This window comes from Rana temporaria, chromosome 3 (genome assembly GCF_905171775.1).
Source record: "Rana temporaria chromosome 3, aRanTem1.1, whole genome shotgun sequence".
Lineage (NCBI taxonomy): Eukaryota > Metazoa > Chordata > Amphibia > Anura > Ranidae > Rana > Rana temporaria.
In genome coordinates, this window is record NC_053491.1 from 454,862,895 (window position 1) to 454,887,101 (window position 24,207).

The 24,207-nt window shown below is 39.1% G+C and overlaps 1 protein-coding gene across 2 annotated transcripts; it reads left to right on the forward strand.

Moving 5' to 3' along the window:
* Window positions 1-333: 333 nt before the first annotated feature.
* On the forward strand, window positions 334-24,019 carry LOC120933460 (probable GPI-anchored adhesin-like protein PGA55). 2 transcript variants are annotated; one of them, XM_040346687.1, is made up of 12 exons: window positions 334-757; window positions 968-2,923; window positions 4,824-4,934; window positions 8,003-8,118; window positions 8,247-8,305; window positions 10,866-10,993; window positions 11,413-11,472; window positions 13,719-13,887; window positions 16,557-16,724; window positions 20,142-20,236; window positions 20,545-20,600; window positions 22,513-24,019. In XM_040346687.1, the coding sequence occupies exons 1-12, from the start codon at window positions 355-357 to the stop codon at window positions 22,570-22,572; spliced, it is 3,381 nt and encodes a 1,126-aa protein (XP_040202621.1). In that variant the 5' UTR covers window positions 334-354; the 3' UTR covers window positions 22,573-24,019. The 2 variants fall into 2 exon arrangements, with proteins under 2 accessions (XP_040202621.1, XP_040202620.1); XM_040346686.1 differs by having other exon boundaries at window positions 334-2,923.
* Window positions 24,020-24,207: the final 188 nt, after the last annotated feature.

Genomic DNA, 24,207 nt, shown 5'->3' on the forward strand with positions numbered 1-24,207 from the left:
GAAGCAACAACTAATGATTATTCAAGTACGAGCCCATTACAGACAGCCACTGAAGTTTCTGAAAGTATGAGCCCATCACAGACAGCCACTGAAGTTTCTGAAAGTATGAGCCCATCACAGACAGCCACTGAAGTTTCTGAAAGTATGAGCCCATCACAGACAGCCACTAAAGTTTCTGAAAGTATGAGTCCATTACAGACAACCACTGAAGTTTCTACAACTGACAATCTTGAAAGTGAAATCACATCAGAAGCAACAACTAATGATTATTCAAGTACGAGCCCATTACAGACAGCCACTGAAGTTTCTGAAAGTATGAGCCCATCGCAGGCAGCCACTGAAGTTTCTGAAAGTATGAGCCCATCACAGACAGCCACTGAAGTTTCTGAAAGTATGAGTCCATTACAGACAACCACTGAAGTTTCTACAACTGACAATCTTGAAAGTGAAATCACATCAGAAGCAACAACTAATGATTATTCAAGTACGAGCCCATTACAGACAGCCACTGAAGTTTCTGAAAGTATGAGCCCATCACAGACAGCCACTGAAGTTTCTGAAAGTATGAGCCCATCACAGACAGCCACTGAAGTTTCTGAAAGTATGAGCCCATCACGGACAGCCGCTAAAGTTTCTACAAGTATGAGCCCATCACAAACAGCCACTGAAGTTTCTGAAAGTATGAGCCCATTACAGACAGCCACCGAAGTTTCTGAAAGTATGAATTCATCACAGACAGCCACTGAAGTTTCTACAAGTATGAGCCCATCACAGACAGCCACTGGAGTTTCTGAAAGTATGAGCCCATCACAGACAGCCACTGAAGTTTCTGAAAGTATGAGTCCATTACAGACAACCACTGAAGTTTCTACAACTGACAATCTTGAAAGTGAAATCACATCAGAAGCAACAACTAATGATTATTCAAGTACGAGCCCATTACAGACAGCCACTGAAGTTTCTGAAAGTATGAGCCCATCACAGACAGCCACTGAAGTTTCTGAAAGTATGAGCCCATCACAGACAGCCGCTGAAGTTTCTGAAAGTATGAGCCCATCACGGACAGCCACTAAAGTTTCTACAAGTATGAGCCCATCACAAACAGCCACTGAAGTTTCTGAAAGTATGAGCCCATTACAGACAGCCACCGAAGTTTCTGAAAGTATGAATTCATCACAGACAGCCACTGAAGTTTCTACAAGTATGAGCCCATCACAGACAGCCACTGGAGTTTCTGAAAGTATGAGCCCATCACAGACAGCCACTGAAGTTTCTACAAGTATGAGCCCATCACAGACAGCCACCAAAGTTTCTGAAAGTATAAATTCATCACAGACAGCCACTGAAGTTTCTACAAGTATGAGCCCATCACAGACAGCCACTGGAGTTTCTGAAAGTATGAGCCCATTACAGACAGCCACTGAAGTTTCTACAAGTATGAGCCCATCACAGACAGCCACTGAAGTTTCTATAAGTATGAGCCCATCACAGACAGCTACTGAAGTTTCTGAAAGTATGAGCCCATCACAGACAGCCACTGACGTTTCTGAAAGTATGAGCCCATCACAGACACACACTGAAGTTTCTACAAGTATGAGCCCATTACAGACAGCCACTGAAGTTTCTGAAAGTACAAGCCCATCACAGACAGTCACTGAAGTTTCTGAAAGTACAAGCCCATCACAGACAGTCACTGAAGTTTCTGAAAGTACAAGCCCATCACAGACAGTCACTGAAGTTTCTGAAAGTACGAGCCCATCACAGACAGTCACTGAAGTTTCTGAAAGTACGAGCCCATCACAGACAGTCACTGTAGTTTATGTAAGTCCGAGCCAGTCACAGACAGCCACTAAAGTTTCTGCAAGTCCCAGCCAGTCACAGACAGCAACTGAAGTGTCTGCAAGTACGAGCCAGTCACAGACTTTCACTGAAGTTTCTGCAAGTCAGAGCCAGTCACAGACTTTCACTGAAGTTTCTGCAAGTCAGAGCCAGTCACAGACAGCCGCTGACATTTCTGCAAGTCCAAGCCAGTCACAGACAGCCGCTGAAGTGTCTGCAAGTACGAGCCAGTCACAGACAGCCGCTGATGTTTCTGCAAGTACGAACCAGTCACAGACAGCAACTGAAGTTTCTGCAAGTCCCAGCCAGTCACAGACAGCTGCTGACGTTTCTGCAAGTACGAGCCAGTCACAGACAACCACTGACGTTTCTGCAAGTACGAGCCAGTCACAGACAGCCACTGACGTTTCTGCAAGTACGAGCCAGTCACAGACAGCCACTGACATTTCTGCAAGTACGAGCCAGTCACAGACAGCCACTGACGTTTCTGCAAGTACGAACCAGTCACAGACAGTCACTGAAGTTTCTGCAAGTACAAGTCAATTGCAAACAGGAACAGTAAGTACAGTTCAGCCCAACACAGAAGACTCATTTGGATCAACCAAATTAAATACTGATTGGTCATCTACGCTATCTGTATCAACCAGTAACAAATCATCAATTCCTACTGTATCAGCTATAGTTACTACAAGATCTTCTGGAACACCTGAACCTACTTCTAGTCTGTCACCCAATCCAACCAATTCCCTTACTGCAGATACATCTGGAAAAACACAGTCAGTTACTGCAGGATCCTCAGCACCAACAGATCAAGTTACTGCTCAGTCTTACAGCCCAACAACCAGAGTTACTAAGGAATCAGTAGCATCAACACAGCTAGTTACGCTTGAATCATCCAGGCCAATAGAGTTAAGTACTGCCGACTCAGCTAGCAATGTACCTGTGCAGACAACTTCAAATGTGACACCAGAAACCTCCCAAGCAACAACAGAAACTACCACTGGGCTACCAAGTACTACAAATTCTCCAACTACTGCAGTGATTCCAACCACTGGTACCATTCTGGCAACAACGACAAAGTCAAGTAAGTAGACCAAATTAAAGCAGTAATAAAAAAAGAAGTATGTTTTTTTTTAAATCATACTTACCTACGAGGATGCAGCATTGATGCCATACTGCATCTGCCCCCCCGCGCCCCCCGCTGTCTCCAAGTCTGAGAACTGAGCGATCTAATACAGCTGATCACTCAGTTCTCACCACTTTGAGCATTAAGCTGAGACTATAGGTCTCTGGTTCTCTGCTTCCTCCCCATGCTCACTGGAGAGCTGAGCTGTGGAGGGGGCAGGGGCCGCTGGCTCTGGATCTCAGTGGCTCACTGAGAAGCTGAGCCTAGTGTTGTATCTTAGGCGGATACTGATCATATGGCCGCAATCTTTCCCCAGCCTAGACCGGCTCTGTGACGTGAGGTGACAGTGGGCTTTAGCTCACTGTTGGCGGAAAATGGGTCGCAGAACAAACTCTACTCCTGTGATACAAAAGGAGAAGTACAGCCAAATGAGCTTTGGCTGTACTTCTCCCTTAAACCCAAAAGCAAACATTTATTATATTGCAGCTTACCAACTCTTATGCCGCGTACACACCATCACTTTATGTGATGAAAAAAAATTACGTTTTTAAAAACATCACTTTAATTGACTGTGTGTGGGGGAAAAGGTTGTTTTATGTCTTCTAAAAAATGACCAAAAGAAATTGAAGCATGCTTCAATTTTATGTGTCTTTTTTCAAAAGTGCACTTTTTACTTCACAGAAATTGACCGTGTGTAGCAAAAAACGTCGCTTTCTAAGACGTTTTTTCATCCACGCATGCCCAGAAGCTACTTATGAAGCAAGCTTCAATGGTAAAACGTGGTGGAACGTAACCTCACTTTGCAAGATCATTGTGAGAAAACGATGGTGTGTAGGCAACTTCGTCTTTGAAAATTGAAGTTTCAAAAACGTCATTTTTTACTTCACAGAAAGTGTCGTTTTTTTTCATCACATAAAGTGATGGTGTGTACGCGGCATTTGATATGATAAATGCATTAGTTTTATTTTTTAGGCTTTCTTTTTTCTATTTTCATCCAGTGATACAGTTAGTAAGTGTTATTTTTCAAAAAGATAAGCTCTCCTCCAGATGTGGCAGTTCACATTTAACACCGGCAGGGTTTCTTAAAATGGTCAGCTTTTATTTATTATAGTAAAACCTTTATCCCAAAAGGAAAAAAAACGGTTTGCTGTAACTGATTATAAAGTGTGAGCCAGAGTTTGGCTTCAATTTATTAGAGTGTTTAAATCTGCTAATCTAATCTAATGCTAATGATTGTAAAGCTGCAATATATTACATTTTTGATTTTAGTTTTAAAGTTTTTTTTTTTTATCCTAATGCAACAGCCCCCCTCAGCCTCCTTAATACTTACCTGAGCCGCATCTTGATCCAGTGATGTCGCACGAGAGACTCGGCTGTCTGGGACTCTCCCTCCTGATTGGCTGAGACAAAGCAGTGGCACTATTGGCTCCTGGTGCTGTCAATCCAAGTCAGTGAGCCAAAGAGGAGAGAGAGGGGGCGGGCTTGAGCCGTGGCTCCGTGTCTGAATGGTAACACAGAGCAGCGGCTTGCTATGGGGGCACTCGGCAGAAGGGAGGGGCCAGGGGCGCCTGCAAGGGACCCGAGAAGAGGAGAATTTGGGCTGTTCTATTCAAAACGACTGCACAGAGCAGGTAAGTATAAAATGTTTGTTATTTTTAAACAAAAAAAAAGACTTTAGTTTCACTTTAATACCACTTTAACTCAAATGCACTATTTTATTCTTCTCTCCTAACTTCTCACTGTAATAGTTCGTTTTTGTATATTTTCTACTGTATGCATTATACTACTACTATATATGTTTAATTGTATTTATTATCCACATTTGACCCTATGTTACTTTAATTTCTGTCACATGTAGTTTTTACCCGGCCCTGTTTGAATGGTGGCTACGATGATGGCATAAAGTGTGTGTGTATGGTGAACTTCTATGGGACTTCTTGTGAATTCATCCTGAACGACATCAGACCAAGTACGTTTGCTTTAGTTCCATTTTAGAACATCATTCCTAAAACATAGACGTATGGCTAATGTAATTAAAGAGGAACTGCACTCTGCTCACATAATTTGTAATAAAAACATCTTTGGCACTATGAAGCTTCCCTCCAACCACTTTGCATATTATTTTATACATACTGTGATTCTGTACTTGCCAAATATGCTGCAGAAATCTCCCTCCGCTGAGTCTGGCTGCAGCCATTTTAACTGTGGGCAGCTGAAGCTGCTGCCTGTTCACTTCCTGGATTTACACAGGCACACAGAGGCCCACCTCTAGCTCTGAAGCCCTGCAGCTTTGATTGGTCCTCTTATGACTCATCCCCCTCCCTTCCTGGCAAACTCTCCCGAGAGTGAGAGAGAGCTGTGCATGATGTCATAAGCCTAGGCTAATGGCCAGACAAGAAACAGGAAGTGGGCTGTTAAAGGTATTCACTGGCAGAAACATTTTTTTTTACTATCCGAAGTTAAAACAACAACAAGGGCAGAAGATTTAATAGATGGAAATGTGAAATAAAATGAATGAAGGTCTGCTTTAGACAATTTGCCACAACTGGAACTAGTTCTGATGCATTTATTGATTTTATATATTTTTTATAGAGCAGGAAAGAGTCAGAACTTTTGTCAAGTTTTCATTGCAGTCTCTGGCCCAGATTCTGGTAGAATGGAGTAAAACTGCGGCGGAGTAACGTGTCATTTACGTTACGCCGCATCAAGTTTTACAGGCAAGTGCTTTATTCTCAAAGAACTTGCCTGTAAAGTTGAGGCGGCGTAGCGTAAATCCCCCGGCACAAGCCCGCCTAATTCAAATGATCCGGGTAGGGGGGCGTGGATAATTTAAATTAGGCGCGTTCCCGCGCCGAACGTACTGCACATGCGCCGTCCCTAAAATTTCCCGACGTACATTGGGCTAAATGACGTCGCAAGGACGTCATTGGTTTCGACGTGAACATAAATGGTGTCCAGCCATATTCACGGACAACTTACGCAAACAACGTAAATTTTTAAATTTCGACCCGGGAACGACGGCCATACTTAACATTGACTGCACCTCATATACCCAGGGCCAACTTTACGCGTCGCAAATCTAACGTAAACGTCGTAACTTCAATGCGTCGACCGCGCGTACGTTCGGGAATTCGCGTATTTTGCTAATTTGCATACTCGATCGGGAAAACGACGGAGGCGACACCTAGCGGCGAAAAAACAAATTGCTTTTAAGATCCGACAGCGTAAGAGTCTTACGCATGTCGGATCTAATAGTTATCTATGCGTAACTGATTCTAAGAATCAGTCGCATAGATACGACGGCCCAGATTAGGACTTACGACGGTGCACATGGCGTTGCGCCGTCATAAGCCCTTTCAGAATCTGGGCCTCTGTTCCCCTCACTTCTTGTCCTGGACTCAGCAATATAAACTCAATCGATAATCTAACCCCTCCCAATTAAACAAAATAAAAAGGAATTTGTTGCTATCTATGTCTCCAACAGAAAGAAATCCCATCCCTTCCTATATTTGATATATTATTTAACTGGGACAGGAAAAGAAAGTACATTTTCTCAGTGGGGATAAGGAATAAAAAACCTAGCAGCTTTGTTAACGCATTCCCTTCTGTACAAAATAAATAAATAAATAATAATAATAATAATGTTTATATGCCTTAACCCCAGGGCTTTTTTTTCAGGGGGATCTTGGGGGAACTCAGTTCCACCACCTCTGGCTCAGACCCTTTGGTGCCTGCTTACCACAATCACTTATAAACACAGAAGTCTGGTTTCTGTGTTTACAAGCGACAGCTCTGCACTCTGTGTGTAACCCCCCTGAACTCTGCACTGTATGTAATGCAATCCTGGTATTTAATGCCCCTTTAAGACCCTTCTACTGTTTGTGAAATCTGAACGGGGTTGTGGTTGAGTTCCTGTACCTATTTTCTGAGAAAAAAAGATCTGCTTAACCCCCATTAGTGTTTAATAACATCTCAAGTGTTCTCAGTGGGCCAGATTCAGGAACATCAGCGGATCTTTGGTCCGGCGCAGTGCATCTTTTTTACACTGCGCCGGAGCAGCGCAGAAAGGCATGCTAGTGATTCAGGAAACTTTTTTCCTGTCTCTTGCCCCGGCGTGGCGGATTTTAGACGGCGTAAGGCGGCGTAGCGTGGCGTAAGGCGGGGTAGAATAAAATGGGTGGCTCCCTATGCTAATGAAGCGGGGAGCGTGGCGCAGGGGTCACGCCGGGGCGCATCTTAGACCGCACATGCTCAGTGACATCCAGGGGTAAATGCCCCAATCTGCACATGCTCAGAACTGCGCCCCTGCGTGATCCCTGAGCTCCGCCGACCCACTACCAAAGCCCAGTCCATGAATCAGCCCAGACTTCCGCCCTGCAGGTGCAAATGTACTGAAGCTTTTTTTTTCCAAGCTAGGTGGTTTGCATTGTGGTGGGGCAGTTATGGCTGATGAGGAATCCTCAGGTGGGCGGATGACCAATTTCAGCCCAGAGGAGAGGGCTGTAATTATTGAGGGCCTCTCCCAACATGGGGACCGCCTCTATGTGTTGTCCAGCAAGTGTTGTTGCTCAGGTCGTTTGTAACGCTGCTGCTTTAGCTGCTCTCCAGCTGACCTCTGCAAGTTTGGTGTAAAGTTACCCCTGCTTTATAAAGGGTAACTTTCCGCTGCAAACCAGAGTTACACGCACCGGGAGTAGCCTGCGCCGGCAATTCGTAATTTGCTGAATCGGACCAACTCCCTCATTTGCATATTTAAAATAGAAAAACCAGGGCCGCGCTAGTTCAGACCAGCGTAAATGGGCGCCCACGCCGCACCGGCGTGGAAAGGTCCAAACGAAAAAAAAAAATCTACGTTACGGCGTAATATTGTTTGCTGAATAAGGCGCGGAGATACGCCGGCGCAAATTGGCATTTACGCCGCGCATCTCAGTCTACACCGGCGGAAATTGTTCCTGAATCTACCCCAGTGTCTTTTCTCTTTTCTTTTTCAGTTTGATTAGCTTAAATTTTACTATTCCTTTGCTTATGTCACCATAGCTGTCGAAGCGTCGGTAGATGTCCACGTCACTGTGAGGAATGTGAATTTTTCTGAAGAACTTAAAAACTTTGAATCTGAAGAATATAAAGTTTTTGAAAAGAGGTTTATGGAACAGGTATGCTGAGCAATTATTAAATGTAATCTTTCTATAATATTTTTTTTAAATATATTTACCATTTTTGTTGAAAATTAAAGCTTAATCTTTATTTCAACGACTACAAAAATTCTTCTTCCCTCCTGCAGATGGCCATTTTGTTTGTAACAACCCCAAACTACCAAGGTGTAAAGATCCTCAATATAACGTGAGTATTCTAGGTGGGAAACGCCTATTTGTCTTTAGTAAATCAACCCCATTAATAGCATGCATGCAATTAAAAAAATGATTTTTATTGATGACAGGTCCACTTTAACATAACACAATTATTCTATTTCTCACCCTATCCAACATCCATTCAAAGTTTAACCCCCCTGGCGGTATCCCCGAGCGTGACTCAGGGTTGATTTTTTCTACCAAAATCGATAACCCCGAGTCACGCTCGGGGTAGCTGTGCAGAGCTTGCAGCGTGCGCTGGCTTACCTTGTCCTGGATCCAGCGATGTCACCGCGCTGTGTGAGCGAGCGGGACCTCGCTCGATTCACACAGCGTCGTCCTGTGCCGCCGATCTCCGTTCCCTGCGGAGATCGGCGCCAAATTCAAAAAAGTAAACAAACACTATACACACAGTATACTGTAATCTTATAGATTACAGTACTGTATGTAAAAAAAAACACACCCCCTTGTCCCTAGTGGTCTGCCCAGTGCCCTACATGTCATTTTATATAATAAAAACCTTTTTTTCTGCCTGAAAACTGTAGATTGTCCATAGCAACCAAAAGTGTCTTTTTATGTCAAAAATGCTTTTAGATCAGCTAGAAAACAGCGATAATAAATTATAATCACTTGCATAATTGTGCGATAGCGATTTGCGGGGAAATTCGTCATAAAAAAAATAAAATAATGACAGCAACAATTCTGCAACTGAGCAAATTTCAGTGATTTTGAGTTGATTACATTATTGAATAATTTTTATTTTAATTATATTATTACTTGCTATAATTATTTATAATTATTTATTATGTTATAATTTAAAATGTTGTTTTTAAAAAAATGTCATACCCGGGATGCCTATTAGATTCTTGTTTGGTCAGATTTAAGTGAGTTATTCCTAAAAATCACAGACCTACAGTATAAAACACCAAATTTCCTTGCAAATAATTGTACCGCTTTCAGCATGTTTTTTCAGAAAGAATCATACCGCCAGGGAGGTTAACTATAGATTAACCTTTACTTTTGTCAGCCTTGTTCCTGTAGTGTCCTCCTTTTCTTTCATGTCCTAATGGCCTAAAGTCCAGGGCTTCCATAAGGCAACTTAAGCAGCCTCCTTGTGGCGTCAGGATTAAGCAGCCTCCTTGGGGCGTCAGGATAGGGGGAGGCGGTAAAATCCAAATCCCCAGCCCCTACAGTGCCATGAAAAAGTATTCATACCCATTGAGATTTAGATCAAAGCATATTCATGTGGTAGAATGACACAAATACCAGACCTAAATCCAATTGAGAATCTGTGGCAAGGCTTAAAAATTGCTGTTCACAGACGCTTTTCATCCAACCTGACAGAGCTTGAGATGTTTTGCAAAGAAGAATGGTCAAAAATGTCAATCTCTAGAGGTGCAAAGCTGGTAGAGACATCCCCAAAAAACTTGCAGCTGTAATCGCAGTGAAAGGTAGTTCTACAAAGTATTGACTTGCATACAAATGCACGCCACACTTTTCACCTATTTACTTGTAAAAAATGTTGAAAAAACATAATTTTCCTTCTACTTCACAACTATGTACCACTTTGTGTTGGTCAATCACATAAAATCCCAATAAAATACATTTACGTTTTTGGTTGCAAATGTAACCAGCACATAAGGAGACATATATTCAGCATGCCCAACGACCCCCCCCCCCCCCCCCCCATACACACAATCTGAAATTTCGACAAGAAAAGTCTGATGTGAGCTTTTGGATGGAAATTCAGACCGTGTGTATGCTCCATTGGACTTTTGCTGGCGGAATTCCTGACAACAAAAGATTGAAAAAAACATGCATGCTGTGAATAAAGCAGAAGAGCAGCCTATTGAACTTTATTGATCTTGGCTCGTCGTATGTCACTTGGCGGTCGGAATTTCAGACAAGATTTGTGTGACTGTGTGTATGCAACACAAGTTTGAGTCAACATTCCGTCAGATAAAATCCACACATGTATTAGCGTCCATGCCAGAGTGAGAACAATAATTTTAGAGCCAGTGCTCCTGCGTAACTCGAAACTGATGACCTGTAGGGGCTTTTAAAGCATTGTAGATGCACCCAATTTTTGGGTTTGGCATGGGTATCTATTTTATCGGCATTACCTTATCTTTTATATTTTACCCAAAAAATTAGGTAATAAATATATTATTCTCTAGGGTGTCTGCTTTCAATATATATATATATATATATATATATATATATATATATATATATATATATATATATATATATATATATATAAATATAAATATATATATATATATATATATATATATATATATATATATATATATATATATATATATATATATATATATATATATATTGGAGGTTTTAAGTAATCTTCAGGCCTAAAATGAATTTTAAAATATGTACTGTAAACTAAAAAAAATTTGAAAAAGTAAAAAAATGGCTCCAGGAAGGATGTTGTGGAAAGGGGTTGTGGGAGGACGGTGCTCCTTCATCTAAGTTGACCAAAATCCTTGCACCGGCCCTGCTAAAGTCCTAACAACATTGCTTTTTTATTTCAGGCGAGGAAGTGTCGTGGTTGATTATTTGGTCTTGCTGAACGTTACCACCAGTGAATATGACAGTGTTGTGACTTCAGTGACAACAATACTATATGGCACAGATTGCACAACCAAATACATAAATAATGGTGAGAAGATCAAGCTAACTTAAGCCGATTTAGGCAGATTCCGAAGACAACACGTAATGTGATTATAGACAAGAATGCAGAAAAATAATTTTCCTTGTCCAAAAGAGTAGAACTTGGGAAAATATGGTGTTGGTTGGTCGGGTGGTTATGAACAGAGTTTTTGTTGATTAAAAGAGAGTTATAGAGTTTTGCATGAAAATATCTGGAAGAGTGGTATTTAGACAATACACTGCAATTCTATTCCATTTGTGTTGCAGCTTAAGATACACCTTTCACATCAGAAAACATTAAAAATTGCAATAGCAAAAAATAAACAAAGGCATGGATGAATAAACACATACTGTATATAAAATACAATGTAAAATCTTAAAATATTATTAAAAAAAATATGTAAATATTGTTGTATTCTTTTCTTTCAGAAACTCTATGTTTTGTGCAAAATGATACAAGAGTTCAAAGTAGTGAATTAAATCTGGCAGGTAAATGAATGTTTGAATTGGTAAAGATGATTTTGGTGTATTTTTATGAGCACACATTTTGCTGTATGTACTGTATTTGAAAAAGTTGTCTCCTAATTTGAATCAAAAAACAAAAATTTAACATATTGCTAGTTACTAATTCTTAAATGTGGTGGCTGCATTTTTTTCTCTTTATTTTTACATGGTGATCCTGCCAATAAATCTTACATTTTTCAACAGACCAAGCTATCGAGCAAAAGTGTTAGTTGGAAGGTTGAGACATGCCATTTAACACTGAAAAGCACTTAAAGCAGAATTCCCCCCAAAAGTGGAGCCTCTGCTTATCTGTTTCCACCCACCCTCCATTGTGACATTTGGCACCTTTTTTGGGGAGGGGGAAATGGGTACTTGTTTTTGACAGGTACACTTCCTCACTTCCGGGAGATGGCGCCACAACACCGTCCCTCTGAAGTTTTGACTCCCCTCCTCCTTTCTCTGCCACCAGGCCAGTTAGAAAGCACAGCGCGCTTCGCGCATGTACAGTAGGGATCCAGCTGTGAAGCCGAAAGGCTTCACTGATGGTTTCCCTTAGTGGAGATGGCCGCAGCAGCACCCGATATCTGATCCGAAAATCAGCTAGAATGTCAGGATCGTGGGCTTCATGGACAAATAAGTGTCCATGTATTTAAAGTCAGCTGCTACAGTATTTGTAGCTGCTGACTTTTATTTATTTTTTCCCAGGAGGAACACCTCTTTTAGAGGGTCAACTTTATATTCATCTATATAAAACCCCTTATCCCCAAAAAATTGTTAGCTGGTAGACATGTGCATTTGTTTTCGTCCGAATGCATGTTCGTGCGAATTTCGGGGATTTTTAACAAACGATAACGAATGCACAGAATCCGAAATCGGAAAGATCAAACATAAAAAATTCTTTATTTTTGTTTCATTGTGACAACAGTTCGATACAGATAGAAGATTCAACATGATACTGACAATAGCGATCTGTGTCTATCAAACCTGCGGTTGAATGTGCCTAACCTAACTCTATTAGTCCAAGATTATTCGACATAGAGAGAAAAGATTCGACATTATAGAGACATAAAGATTTGTCAAAGCAGCTAAAAACATACGATCGCCACGAGCGGACATTTATGGTCAAATAATAAGCCTTCAATTCGACAGATTCGACTTTAATTAATTCGGATTTTCTGACGAATGCATTTTTTAACGAAACAAAATAAATAAAAACGCATTTCGGGAGTAACTAAATACATTTATTTTTCGGACGAAAACAAAATTTCCGAAACAAACTATTTTAGTGTGAACATGTCGATTAGCTGGGGTTTGGCTTTATTTGTTAGTGAAGTCCATCTAAATTGGCTAGTGCATTTAACACTACCATCACACCAGATTGGCAATGCTGCTGTCCCCTTTGCTACTCCATCTGGAGTGGAGACACCTTAAGACAGGAAATGTGTTACTGGCTAGATCATAAGTTAAAAATAAATTAAATTAAATAAAACCTAAAAATAATGCAGTCAACACATTAAAGGTTGGTAAGATGCAATATATAACATTTTTGTTTTTGGGTTCAGATCACCTTTAGACTGACTGTACTCAGTTAGGTTTTCATTCAAATGTTCATGAAGAAATTCATAAAAATCATTCATCAGAACATTTTAGGCCATCAATGGGGGAGATTTACAAAAACTGGAGCACTCAGAATCTGGTGCAGCTGTGCATGGCAGCCAATCAGATTCCAACTTTAACTTGTTCAACAGAACCTGGAAGCTGATTGGTTTCTCTGCAGAGCTGCTCGGTCTAGTTTTAGTTCCACCTCAATGAGTCAACTAATTTAGTTTGAGGGCCCCTAAAATGTCATCCAGACCTGCTTTTTGAATGGAACCCCAGATGTATTAAAAGAGTTTCAATACAATTTCAATTCAATTACAATATGTATAGTTTTCCAAAATGAAAACCACATTCAAGGGTTAATATTTTATGTGTTCGAAAAAAAAAATCATCCTGCTCCTTCACGTTTTTTCATCACCATGTTCAAAATGAATGTAGATTTGACCCCACTAACCATTAAAAAATCAAACAAACATTCTAAAAAATGATTATTTTCAAATGAAATTTTACTGTGCTGGTGTATGGCCAGTTTTAGATGTTACCACAAACAATGATGTCTGATGTTTCCAGATATAAACTAAAAAGGTCTAAATCCTGTGGTTATCACTATTTACTCTTTTGTTGTCTTCCAGATGTTTGCTCAAAAGCAGTGGACATTCCAACGGAAGTTCAGAAGTATTATATACCAAGAAATGTATCTGGTGTGATAAGCTGTGTTTCCGAATGCAGTGACATTAGTGAGACTCCAAGGAATTGCAACAAGGGGCAGTGCTCAGTGACACTAAAAGGACCCCACTGCTAGTGAGTGCCAATCCATACTTACAACTACTGTTACTATAAAAAAGAATACAGAGTCAAAAGTCATGTTGATTTAGCAGCTTTATCCTTATAATAGAATACTGTCTCTGACATTGCTAGACCATGGCACCCAAAGCACATTCCCCAAAGTCTTCTTCTGGTTGACCAAAGTCTCGTTTGAAGTCTTTGCTCCAAAAATGGTCTTCTAGACCTCTAGAAAAGGGGTCTCCAAAATTTCTAAACAAAGGGCCAGTTTACTGTCCTTCAGACTTTAGGGGGGGAGGGGGGTCAATTGTGGACAGTGGGAGTGGAAAGTATTTCATGCTTGGTGGTGTATGGGGGTAAACAAATTACATAGTGCCCCATCATTGGAATTATTGGGGGAATAGTGCCCCTTCTTTGGTATTGATGGGGGGTAGTGCTCCATTGTGCAAGGAACAGTGTACCATCATTTGTATTAGTGAAGGGAATAGCACCCCATCACTGGTATTAGTGCGAGGAATAGTGCCCCATTGTTGGTGTCAGTGGAAGGAATATTGCCTCATTGTTAGTATTCATAGGAGGAATAGTGCCCCACTGTTGGTGTCAGTGGAAGAAACTGTGCCTCATTGTTGTTGTGAGTAGCAGGAATAGTGTCTCATATCAGTGGGAGCAGAAGCACCCCATGAACCAGATAAAGGCAAGAAAAGGGCTGCAGTTTGCTGAACTGTGGTTTATACATTCTTATGTGATAGAGGTGGAAAAAGTGGCACAAAGGACATCTGAGAAACCTTTTCCCAGTCTCTTTGAAGACTTTCCTGTAAGCTAATTGTCAGAAAACTTTTTGGAAAAGGGAAACAGGAACAGGGAAAATAGACCAAAGAGAGAGAATTCAGAAAAGGTTGTAAGGCCTCTTTTAGGGCCAGTTCACACCAGACGCAGTTCCGTTCAGTTCCTTGTGCTTTTTTCTGCACAAAATGCATGCACAGTGTTTTCCATGTATTCCAATGGCTCTAGTTGGCTCTAGTTCACACCATGCAGTCAGTTTCCGGTCAGGGTTGTCCACCTTAATTTTTGCATCTGTCCATAACGGACATTTATGGACAGATGCAAAAATTATGGATTTTACAAACTGTTTGCAAATTTACTGAAAGTTGGCAACCCTGCCAACTGACTGCATGGTGTGAACTAGAGCCAACTAGAGCCATTGGAATACATGGAAAACACTGTGCATGCATTTTAGTGCAGAAAAAAATGTGCACGGAACTGAACGGAACTGCGTCTGGTGTGAACTGGCCCTTAGAATACAAGATTACATTTTTTTTGCATTTGGTGAAAATTTTAAGGTGGACAAGTAAATAATCAAAATAAATGAAAATATGGTGAAACATTGGAAAAGCTAGGTATGTCTCAAAAGTTTGAGGCTGAGTTCACGCTATCGCTGCATGCAGCCAACATCAGAGGTCCGGTGCATCCCCGTTTGTGGTTTAAGGTCTAATTTCAGGACAAATTTTTGGCTGAATTCGGACCTGAAATGGACCAAAAGACGCACATGACCCCTGTGCAAATTGGCACTAGAGCCGCAGCGAAGATATCTGAAGAGGCTCCATAGAGAGCAGGTCAAAATCTCCTGTTCCTGCGAACTGGATGCGGGGAACCCACAATCCATTTCGCAATTGTGTGAACCCAACCTAAATATGGCCAAGATCAGTATAAAGATTTGTCAGATGAATTTTAAATCAATCTGAATATATTTTGATCTACTATTCAATTTTCCTTCTTAGAATGAATAGTTTCCACAGTTATAATTATTAAACTATAATATGGACATATTTTGATCCAATATCTACACTTCCTAGGGTGGCAAGAAGGAATTTTGTTTCCCACTGTTTGTTTGTTTAGAGATCGGTTTTGACTTTTTTCTTGGACCACACATCTAAGGCCTCGTACACACGACCGAGGAACTTGTCGTAAATGAAACATCGTTTTCCCTGACGAGTTCTTTGTTAGGCTTGTCGAGAAACTTGACAAGCTTTCTTTGCGTACACACTGTCAAGACCAAATCTTGTCGTTCTCAAATGCGGTGACGTACAACACATACGACGGCAGGGGAAGTTCGATTCCACTGGCATAACCCTTGGGGCTGCTTTTGCTAATCTCATGTTACTGCGTGTTAAGTAAAAGTTTGGTAGGAGACGATTTGCACTTTTCAGTCTGTTACAGCGTGAAAAATGTGTTATCTCCATTACAAATGCTACTTTTACCGAAGGTGCGCTCCCGTCTCATACTTTATTCTGAGCATGCGCGGGTTTCTAAGCATACACACAAATGTGTTTCTCGTCGTAAACCAGCCTGACGAGAAACACGACGAGGAAATTGAGACTCCCGACGAGGAAAAAGAGAACTTGTTCTCTTTTTTTCTCGTTGAGTTCCTCAACAGTTTTCTCGATGAAAAACATACACACGACTGTTTTCCTCGGCAAAAAAGCTCTGCCACCATGTTTCTTGATGGATTCTGTCGAGGAAAACGGTCATGTGTACGAGGCCTAAGGCTATCCCAAGAAGTCAAGTGGTCATAAGTAAATTTTTTTTTTTCATTTCAAAATGAGTTCCCAACATTTTCTTCTTTCTATATTTCGTTCTGTCTTTTAAAATGACTCTCATTGTATTTGTTTTTTTATTTTTATATTCAGCTGTGAGACTTCAGAACAGTTCTGGTACACTGGAGGCAACTGCCAAAATGCTATCAGTAAACCCGGAGTCTATGCGGGAGTGTCGGTGGGCATTGCTGTGTTACTCATCACAATCGTGACGATGTCTGTTATCTTATGCCGACGACGTCACATGTCAGACAAAGACAAGTGAGTATTAGCTTTATCATTTGCAAACAGCTAGACAGCAACATTTCATTAAACGTCATACTTTATTTCAAGCATAGGACCCTTACTACATCCCAGATGTTTTGGAACTACATTTTCCATGATGCTCAACTACACTGCAGAGTGCATAAGGCCCCTTTCACACGGACAGGTAGAATGGGGCTTTTAGCTGCAGATTTTCTAGTTTTCTACTGCAGCTAAAAGCACACAATGCTTCCCTATTCACACACAGCGTTTTGCTGCGATTTTGTTACATGCGGTTTGGTGCGAATAGAAACATTTTTATTGAATGCGTCCAGGAGCGATTTAGCACAGGTATATGCACATAACCGCAGGTAATCGCAGTCATTTGTGGATAGCAGCGTAAGAAAAAAAAAGAACAGGAAGCACATCATAATCAAAAAAATAAAAAGGGTTGCTATGGGAATGACTACCGCAGCTAAACGCGGCTGCACGTACATGTAGGTAATCGCAATATACAAATGCAGCTAATCGCAGTGCCTGGAGCCTTGGATTTCACAGAACATTTACATGCTTTTAACTGCGGCAAAACAGCTGTCCGTGTGAAAGGCGCCTTAGCATCATGGGAAATGTCGCTCGAAAACATCTGGGGTGTCAAGGTTCACCATCACTGAATTAGAGGCTGCAGGCAGTTTATTGTTTAAAATCCTGTCTGGTAGTCTTGCAAGATGAGGAGCAAGGTGCAACCCCTGTATCAATTTACTCAGCGTAACATTGTTTTTCACAATATAAAAAAGAAGTGGACTAACTTTACTGTTGTCTTATTTTTTAAGTAACAAAAGTGTATTTATTTCCAAAAAAATTGCGCTTGTAAGACTGCTCGCAAACACGGTGTCACATAAATTATTGCAACGACTGCCATTTTATTCTCTAGGGTGTCTTAAAAATATATATATATAATGTTTGGGGGGTTCTAAGTAATTTTCTAGCATAAAAAAAAAAAAAGATTTTAACTTCAAAAAATCAAAAAGAGGCTTACGGTCCTTAAGTGGTTTAGCCAATCTCTATCACATGTATGGAAAAAAAATATGGGTCCACTTTAAAACCATTTGACACTGCAGAGAGATTACTTTGTACAATTGGACAAAAACGTAGCCATGTCAAGAAAAACATCCCTTCTCACAAAACAAAATGAAAAAAAAAAAACGACAATTGTTAGACAATCTGTTGTAGGTGATCTGCAGTTCCTAGTGTAGCCACAAGACAGCAGTCAGTCCCAAGATATCTCTTCTCTGAACTCCTTTGCCCTGTGTTAATTATCTCCTGTCTTCATTGATAATAAATCTTTATTCTTATATGGCTGCTCCAACTATCAATGTACGCCAATATCTCGCGTCATATAGTCATATGTAGCTGACACTACTTTTTTTCGTTGTACTTTCACATACTGATTCATAATTTCCTCTACATGCAGTAAAAGGTACAGTGAATAAAAAGTGGGTGTCACAAACCATTTTTGCCTTTACAGATACTGGTGAAATTGTAAACAGTATTTAAAAAAAAGAAAAAAAATGCAATATGCCTTTGATTACTAAGTATGGTACATAACATTGTTCTACAGTAAATTATGTTAACAGTTTAATTAAAATGGTTGGCATTTTAAATTTTTCAAATTTTTCAAATTTTAAAGTTTTAAAAAGCTGGCATTTTAACGTTGGCTTTGGTATACTTTTAAATCTAAACGTACTTTTTAGCCCTGCCAATTAACATATCCCAAATATAAAAGGATATTAAAAAGTAAAAAAAAAAATGCACTAAGCTTTTGATTACTAGTTTGATCTGCTAAAAAATAAATACAAGAGCATTGTTCTCCAGTAAAGTCTTTAAAAAGTTAAATTGAAATGGCTGGCATTTTAATGTTTTAAAATTTAAAATTTTAATTGGCCAATTAAAATATCTCAAATATCCCAAAAATAAAAGAATATTAAAAAGTTAAAAAAAAAAAATGCACTAAGCTTTTGATTACTAGTTTGATCTACTAAAAAATAAATACAAGAGAATTGTTCTCCAGTAAAATCTTTAAAAAGTTAAATTGAAATGGCTGGCATTTTAAAGTTTTAACATTTAAAAATTTAAAATTTTAATTGGCCAATTAAAATATCTCAAATATCCCAAAAATAAAAGGATATTAAAAAGTACAAAAAAAATGCACTAAGCCTTTGATTACTAAATATGGTAAATAAATTGGCATAAAATAAAAAAGTACATCATCTCTAAACAGTACATAGGTTTATTAAATAAAACAAAAGCCATATGCACAGAGCATAAATCGCTATCTACTAGAAAATAAATAAAAAACATTGTTCTACAGTAAATTCTTAAAACAGTTTAATTGAAATGGTTGGCATTTTAAAGTTTAAATATTTTTTTTAAAATGTTAAAAAGTTGCCATTTTAAAGTTGGCATTGTTAACGTAACTCTTTAAATCTAAGCTTACTTTTTAGCCCTGCAAATTAACATATCCCAAATATAAAAGGATATTAAAAAGTAAAAAAATAAAAATAAAATGCACTAAGCTTTTGATTACTAGTTTGATCTACTAAAAAATAAATACAAGAGCATTGTTCTCTAGTAAAGTTTTTAAAAAGTTAAATTGAAATGGCTGGCATTTTAAAGTTTTAACATTTTAAAATTTTAAATTTTAATTGGACAATTAAAATATCTCAAATATCCCAAAAATAAAAGGATATTAAAAAGTGTTTTTTAAAAAAATGCACTAAGCCTTAGATTACTAAGTATGGTAAATAAATGGGCATACAATAAAAAAGTACATCATCTCTTAACAGTACATAGGTTTAATATATGAAACAAAAGCCATATGCACAGAGCATAAATCGCTATCTTCTAGAAAATAAATAAAAAACATTGTTCTACAGTAAATTCTTAAAACAGTTTAATTGAAATGGTTGGCATTTTAAAGTTTAAATATTTTTTTTAAAGTTTTAAAAAGTTGCCATTTTAAAGTTGGCATCGTTACCGTAACTCTTTAAATCTAAGCTTACTTTTTTGCGCTGCCAGTTAAAATATCCCAGATATAAAACGATATTAAAAAGCCAATAAACCACCAATACACACACACAGTTAGTAGGTCATTTAATTAAACCCATGTGTGTTTCTTTTACACTTTAATTAATGTAAGCATTATTTTGACTGTCAACGTAATTATTATTTTTTTAATTTTAGCTTTATTTTGTTTTTTTCTCATAAGGACTAGTCTTCCATTTGATCTGGTTATTAGGAAAATTGAATTGATAGGATCTAGCAAAGAAAATCTAATAAGAAAATTGTAAAATTGTATAGTGTATGGCCAGCGTAAGAGGCAAGAATTTTATTATCTCCAATATTACTCAGCATTTTCCTTTTCTTGTGTTTGCCTAGGCTAATAGACAACAATAAAAGATGGTATGAGGAAGGGTGGGAAGAAGATAATCAACAACAAGGCAAACTGCAAAGTTCCTCCAGCAGCAATGAAGGTGAGTCACCATCAGAGCCCGGCTCTCTGTGGCTTCATGGAAAAGTGTAGGATCTGATCTGGTGGAGGAGTTCTGTCCTCTCTGTTGTTGACTGTGAGGACAACAATGAAGGGGGTTGCCACAGCTGCATGAAGGGTGTGAGGTCCATATGAAATGGCCTGGTGGGCCAAATTCAGCCCCTCAGGCCTTGTGTTTGACACATGTGCATTATAACTTAGTAAATGAGGTAAAGCTTAATTTTGTAAAGAATGTGCAATCACATGCAAGACCAAATCATTTAATCATGAATATTTTTTTTATTTCTGCAGGCTCTTATAGATCTGAATTTCAACTACGCTTGGATAAAGTCGATACAGATTTGAAGGTAAGAGAATAAAAAAAAACACTTTAATAAAAAAGGAAATGGTGAAATTAGCTGATCGAAACACTGTTCATGGTTATTGACTACAGCCTCGTACACACAACCGTTTTCCTCGGAAAAATCCATCAAGAAAAATGCTGGCAGAGCATTTTTGCAGAGGAAAACAGTTGTGTGTATGTTTTTCGTCGAGAAAACTGTTGTGGATCTCAACGAGAAAAAAAGAGAACATGCTCTCTTTTTTCTCGTCGGGAGTCTTAACTTCCTCGTCATGTTTCTCGTCGGGCGAGAAACACGTTTGTGTGTATGCTTAGAAACCCGCGCATGCTCAGAATAAAGTATGAGACGGGAGCGCACCTTCGGTAAAAGTAGCGTTCGTAATGGAGATGGCACATTTGTCACGCTGTAACAGACTGAAAAGCGCGAATCGTCTCTCACCAAACTTTTACTTAACACGCAGTAACATGAGATTAGAAAAAGCAGCCCCAAGGGTGGCGGCAGTGGAATCGAACTTCCCCTTTATAGTCCCGTCATACGCGTTGTACGTCACCGCGTTTGAGAACAATGAGATTTTTTCTTGATAATGTGTATGTAAGGAAAGCTTCATAAGATTCTCGTCAAGCCTGACAAGAACCTCGTCGAGGAAAACAACGTTTCTTTTACGACGAGATTCTCGGTCGTGTGTACGGGGCCTACGTATCGACATTGCATAATGGACCAATGAATGGGACCTTTCCATAAAATTGTTAGAAGGCTTTTCGAGAGCTTGCGGAAAGAACAAAGTTACAAGTAGTTAGGCTACTATGGGCCATTGTTAGCAATAAAACTGATTGCAGTATTGCTAGTGGAACATTGCCTAATTGATCAATGGGAGGGTCATTCAGACAAAACCTTTTTGGTACGCCTCCTTACCCTGAGCAAGCAAAGTTATGAGAAGATGGATTTATGTATAGAAATATTTACAATCTCACAGGGTCTAGTTTTTGCTCTAATCCACAAATATGTAAATTGGAGAGGAGGGAGTTTTTTAACCTTGTTCACCTACTGAGCATAACATTTGCCATTTTTTTCTGCAAATGCTAGAAAACAATTAATTTTTATTACTGTAATTCAATTTAGTAATTCAACTTGATTGTTACTGTAAACATAAGTAAGCTTTGTTTGCTAGGAATGAGTATATGGGATTGATGTACTAAAGGTAAAACGTCTGTGCATTTTGCAAAGTGCAGTTGCTCCAAAGCTTAGTAAATAAGCAGAAGCTCTGCTGACTTTCATCATCCATACATGTGCAAGCAAAAATGCATTTTTTTCTAAGCTCTAGAGCAACTGCAAAGTGCACTGTCTATTTGCCTTCAGTAAATCAACCAGTGGCGCCGCCCCCCTAATCTATACATCCGGCACCTAATCTACATGCAGGATTCCAATGTTTTTTTTTTTAGAGGCAAGTAATTAGAGCCCGAGGCTCTAATTGGCTTAAAAAAGGGTGGGCACAGAGTGCAGAACACTCCACCCTGAACCCACCCAGTTGTGTGACAATAGCAAATGAATATTCGGTATTGTCTTCCTGATTGTCCTACTGGCCAATCAGGAAACGGGTCCTAAGACCCGATTGGCCAAGGAGTCTCAGGATCCACTTCCTGTTTGGCCGGGAAGAGAAGCCCCGGCTCTTCTCTTGGCATACTCTCAATCTCATGTTGCCTGCAACTAAAAGTCAGGGGAACCGTGTGAAGCAAGCTTCTAAGGTAAGGCCTCTGATCGCTGCTCCGTGGTGGAAGGAAAGAAAAACAAATCTATGGGCTGCTTAAATAGCAGTTATAATTCCTGGGTCCTTCTCTCAGGTTACCCACAGGATAAGACTACTACTGTTGTCTTCCATTTAAAATGTTTTTATTAATACCTAAAAATAATTTTTCCACAGATGAAAGTTCCAAGAGCTGTGGTCATGCCAGATCCATTGAGGTGGGAATCAAGAAGTTGAAAACAAAGAAGTTCCTTAAGCCAGTTTAGGATCTTTCAAAGATGTTGAGTGTTCCCGCTTTGACTTGTCAAATAAAATGGCACAATGTCTTACAGTGAAGAAGGCACCAACAAACTGTTCACTTGTGTCACTGGAAATGGAAAACCAAGCCAATCAGAAGTGATATTAGAAGTTTTTGGTCAAGCCACGTTCAAGGCCAAAGGATCCATGGTTGTACAAGCTCTTCATATTGCTCTACTGAACATTCTAGGCACCTTCTTGGTCTCAACACAACCATTCTCCAGAATTTGTAAACAAGGCCTTTGCGGTTGAAACACATCTAGCTCTGATGTATTTTTTTATGGAGATACAATAAATTCGGACTGATTTAAGAGCATGTATGGAGTTGCGAATTGCCCTTTATCCATTTATCACTTTGGCAGCTAAGCAACTGCAAATCCTGCACCCGACAACTCAGGAGAAGTTTCACTAATCTGGGGCAGTAGCACCTTTTTGTTGTTGTTTATGAATCATTCTTCAGACCTACCTGACCATTCAGCACTTTGAGATAATTTTTGTTACTTCCTAAAATCTTTGATTTGATAAACTTTGCATAAGAGATGTAGTACTCACTGTTAGGCCTAAGGTGGGCTTTGCATTGAACAAAACTTAATAGCACTTACATACATGGCAATCAGTTAAACTGTGAATTGGTATGGGATAGCAGCATTTATAGAACAAATGTAAGAATACTGCATTCTTATCTTAAAGGTTGAGATGTCAATATACAACCTCAATTTCTAAAATAGTATTAAATTCTGTGGCTTCTGGCACTATGAAAAATATATTTTTCTAAATAATAGGCAGCCCCCTTAAACATTTGACAATAAAAACAGTATGTGGAAGCATTTGACTTACCTATTCAACATTTATCGGGTAACTATCAGCAAGGGATCCCCTCCCCTGCTTCTAGAGCTGCTGATTGGCTATTTGGGAGCAAAGACAGGAGCTAGTATGAACTTTATTTTATAAATGAATCTGGTAGAAGCCTTCCCAAGATACACTGTGGTGGAGCAGGAAGTGAAACATTGCATGTGGAAACTCTGCTCAAGGTTTTAGGCTTTCCATTACCATTTTGTAAATTTGTAAAGTTTCACGAATTACATGTATGCACATTAAAATAAAGTATAAAATAAGTATTCCACTACTTATAGCATATCTTCGTAATATTCATATTAAATAATATGGTGCGGCAGGCCGTACATTCTTAAATTTCAAAAATATTGTCACCTTGCCCTAATCACTACAATTATGGCAACATTATCGCTATAGCCATATATTACTATTAACACATTCATTATCAAAGATGTATTTATTAAATGTAATTGTCTTGTATCCATATATTTTTAGAAAGGAATATAACTTATTTAAATTTTATATTTATATATTTATGTATACAGTATTTAAAATGAGCTGCATTTATTTTCTAAATGCCTATTTTTTGTACCAATGGAAAATGATAAATGAAGATGAAAATAAATACTTTAAAGGATTTGTAAAGGATTTTTTTTTATCTTAATAGCTTCCTTTACCTTAATGCAGTGCTATTTTCATGTTTCATTTCATTGTTTGTTTTTGCTCTCAAGTTGCTGTAAT

What these genes read in the sequence shown, in the direction of transcription:
- LOC120933460 (XM_040346686.1), top strand. Translation starts at nt 355, where the DNA reads ATGAGCCCATCACAGACAGCCACTGAAGTTTCTGAAAGTATGAGTCCA. An exon ending in GGCAACAACGACAAAGTCAA is followed by an intron (nt 2,924 to 4,823) that starts GTAAGTAGACCA and finishes TGTCACATGTAG; the next exon opens with TTTTTACCCGGCCCTGTTTG. An exon ending in TAGTGAATTAAATCTGGCAG is followed by an intron (nt 11,473 to 13,718) that starts GTAAATGAATGT and finishes GTTGTCTTCCAG; the next exon opens with ATGTTTGCTCAAAAGCAGTG.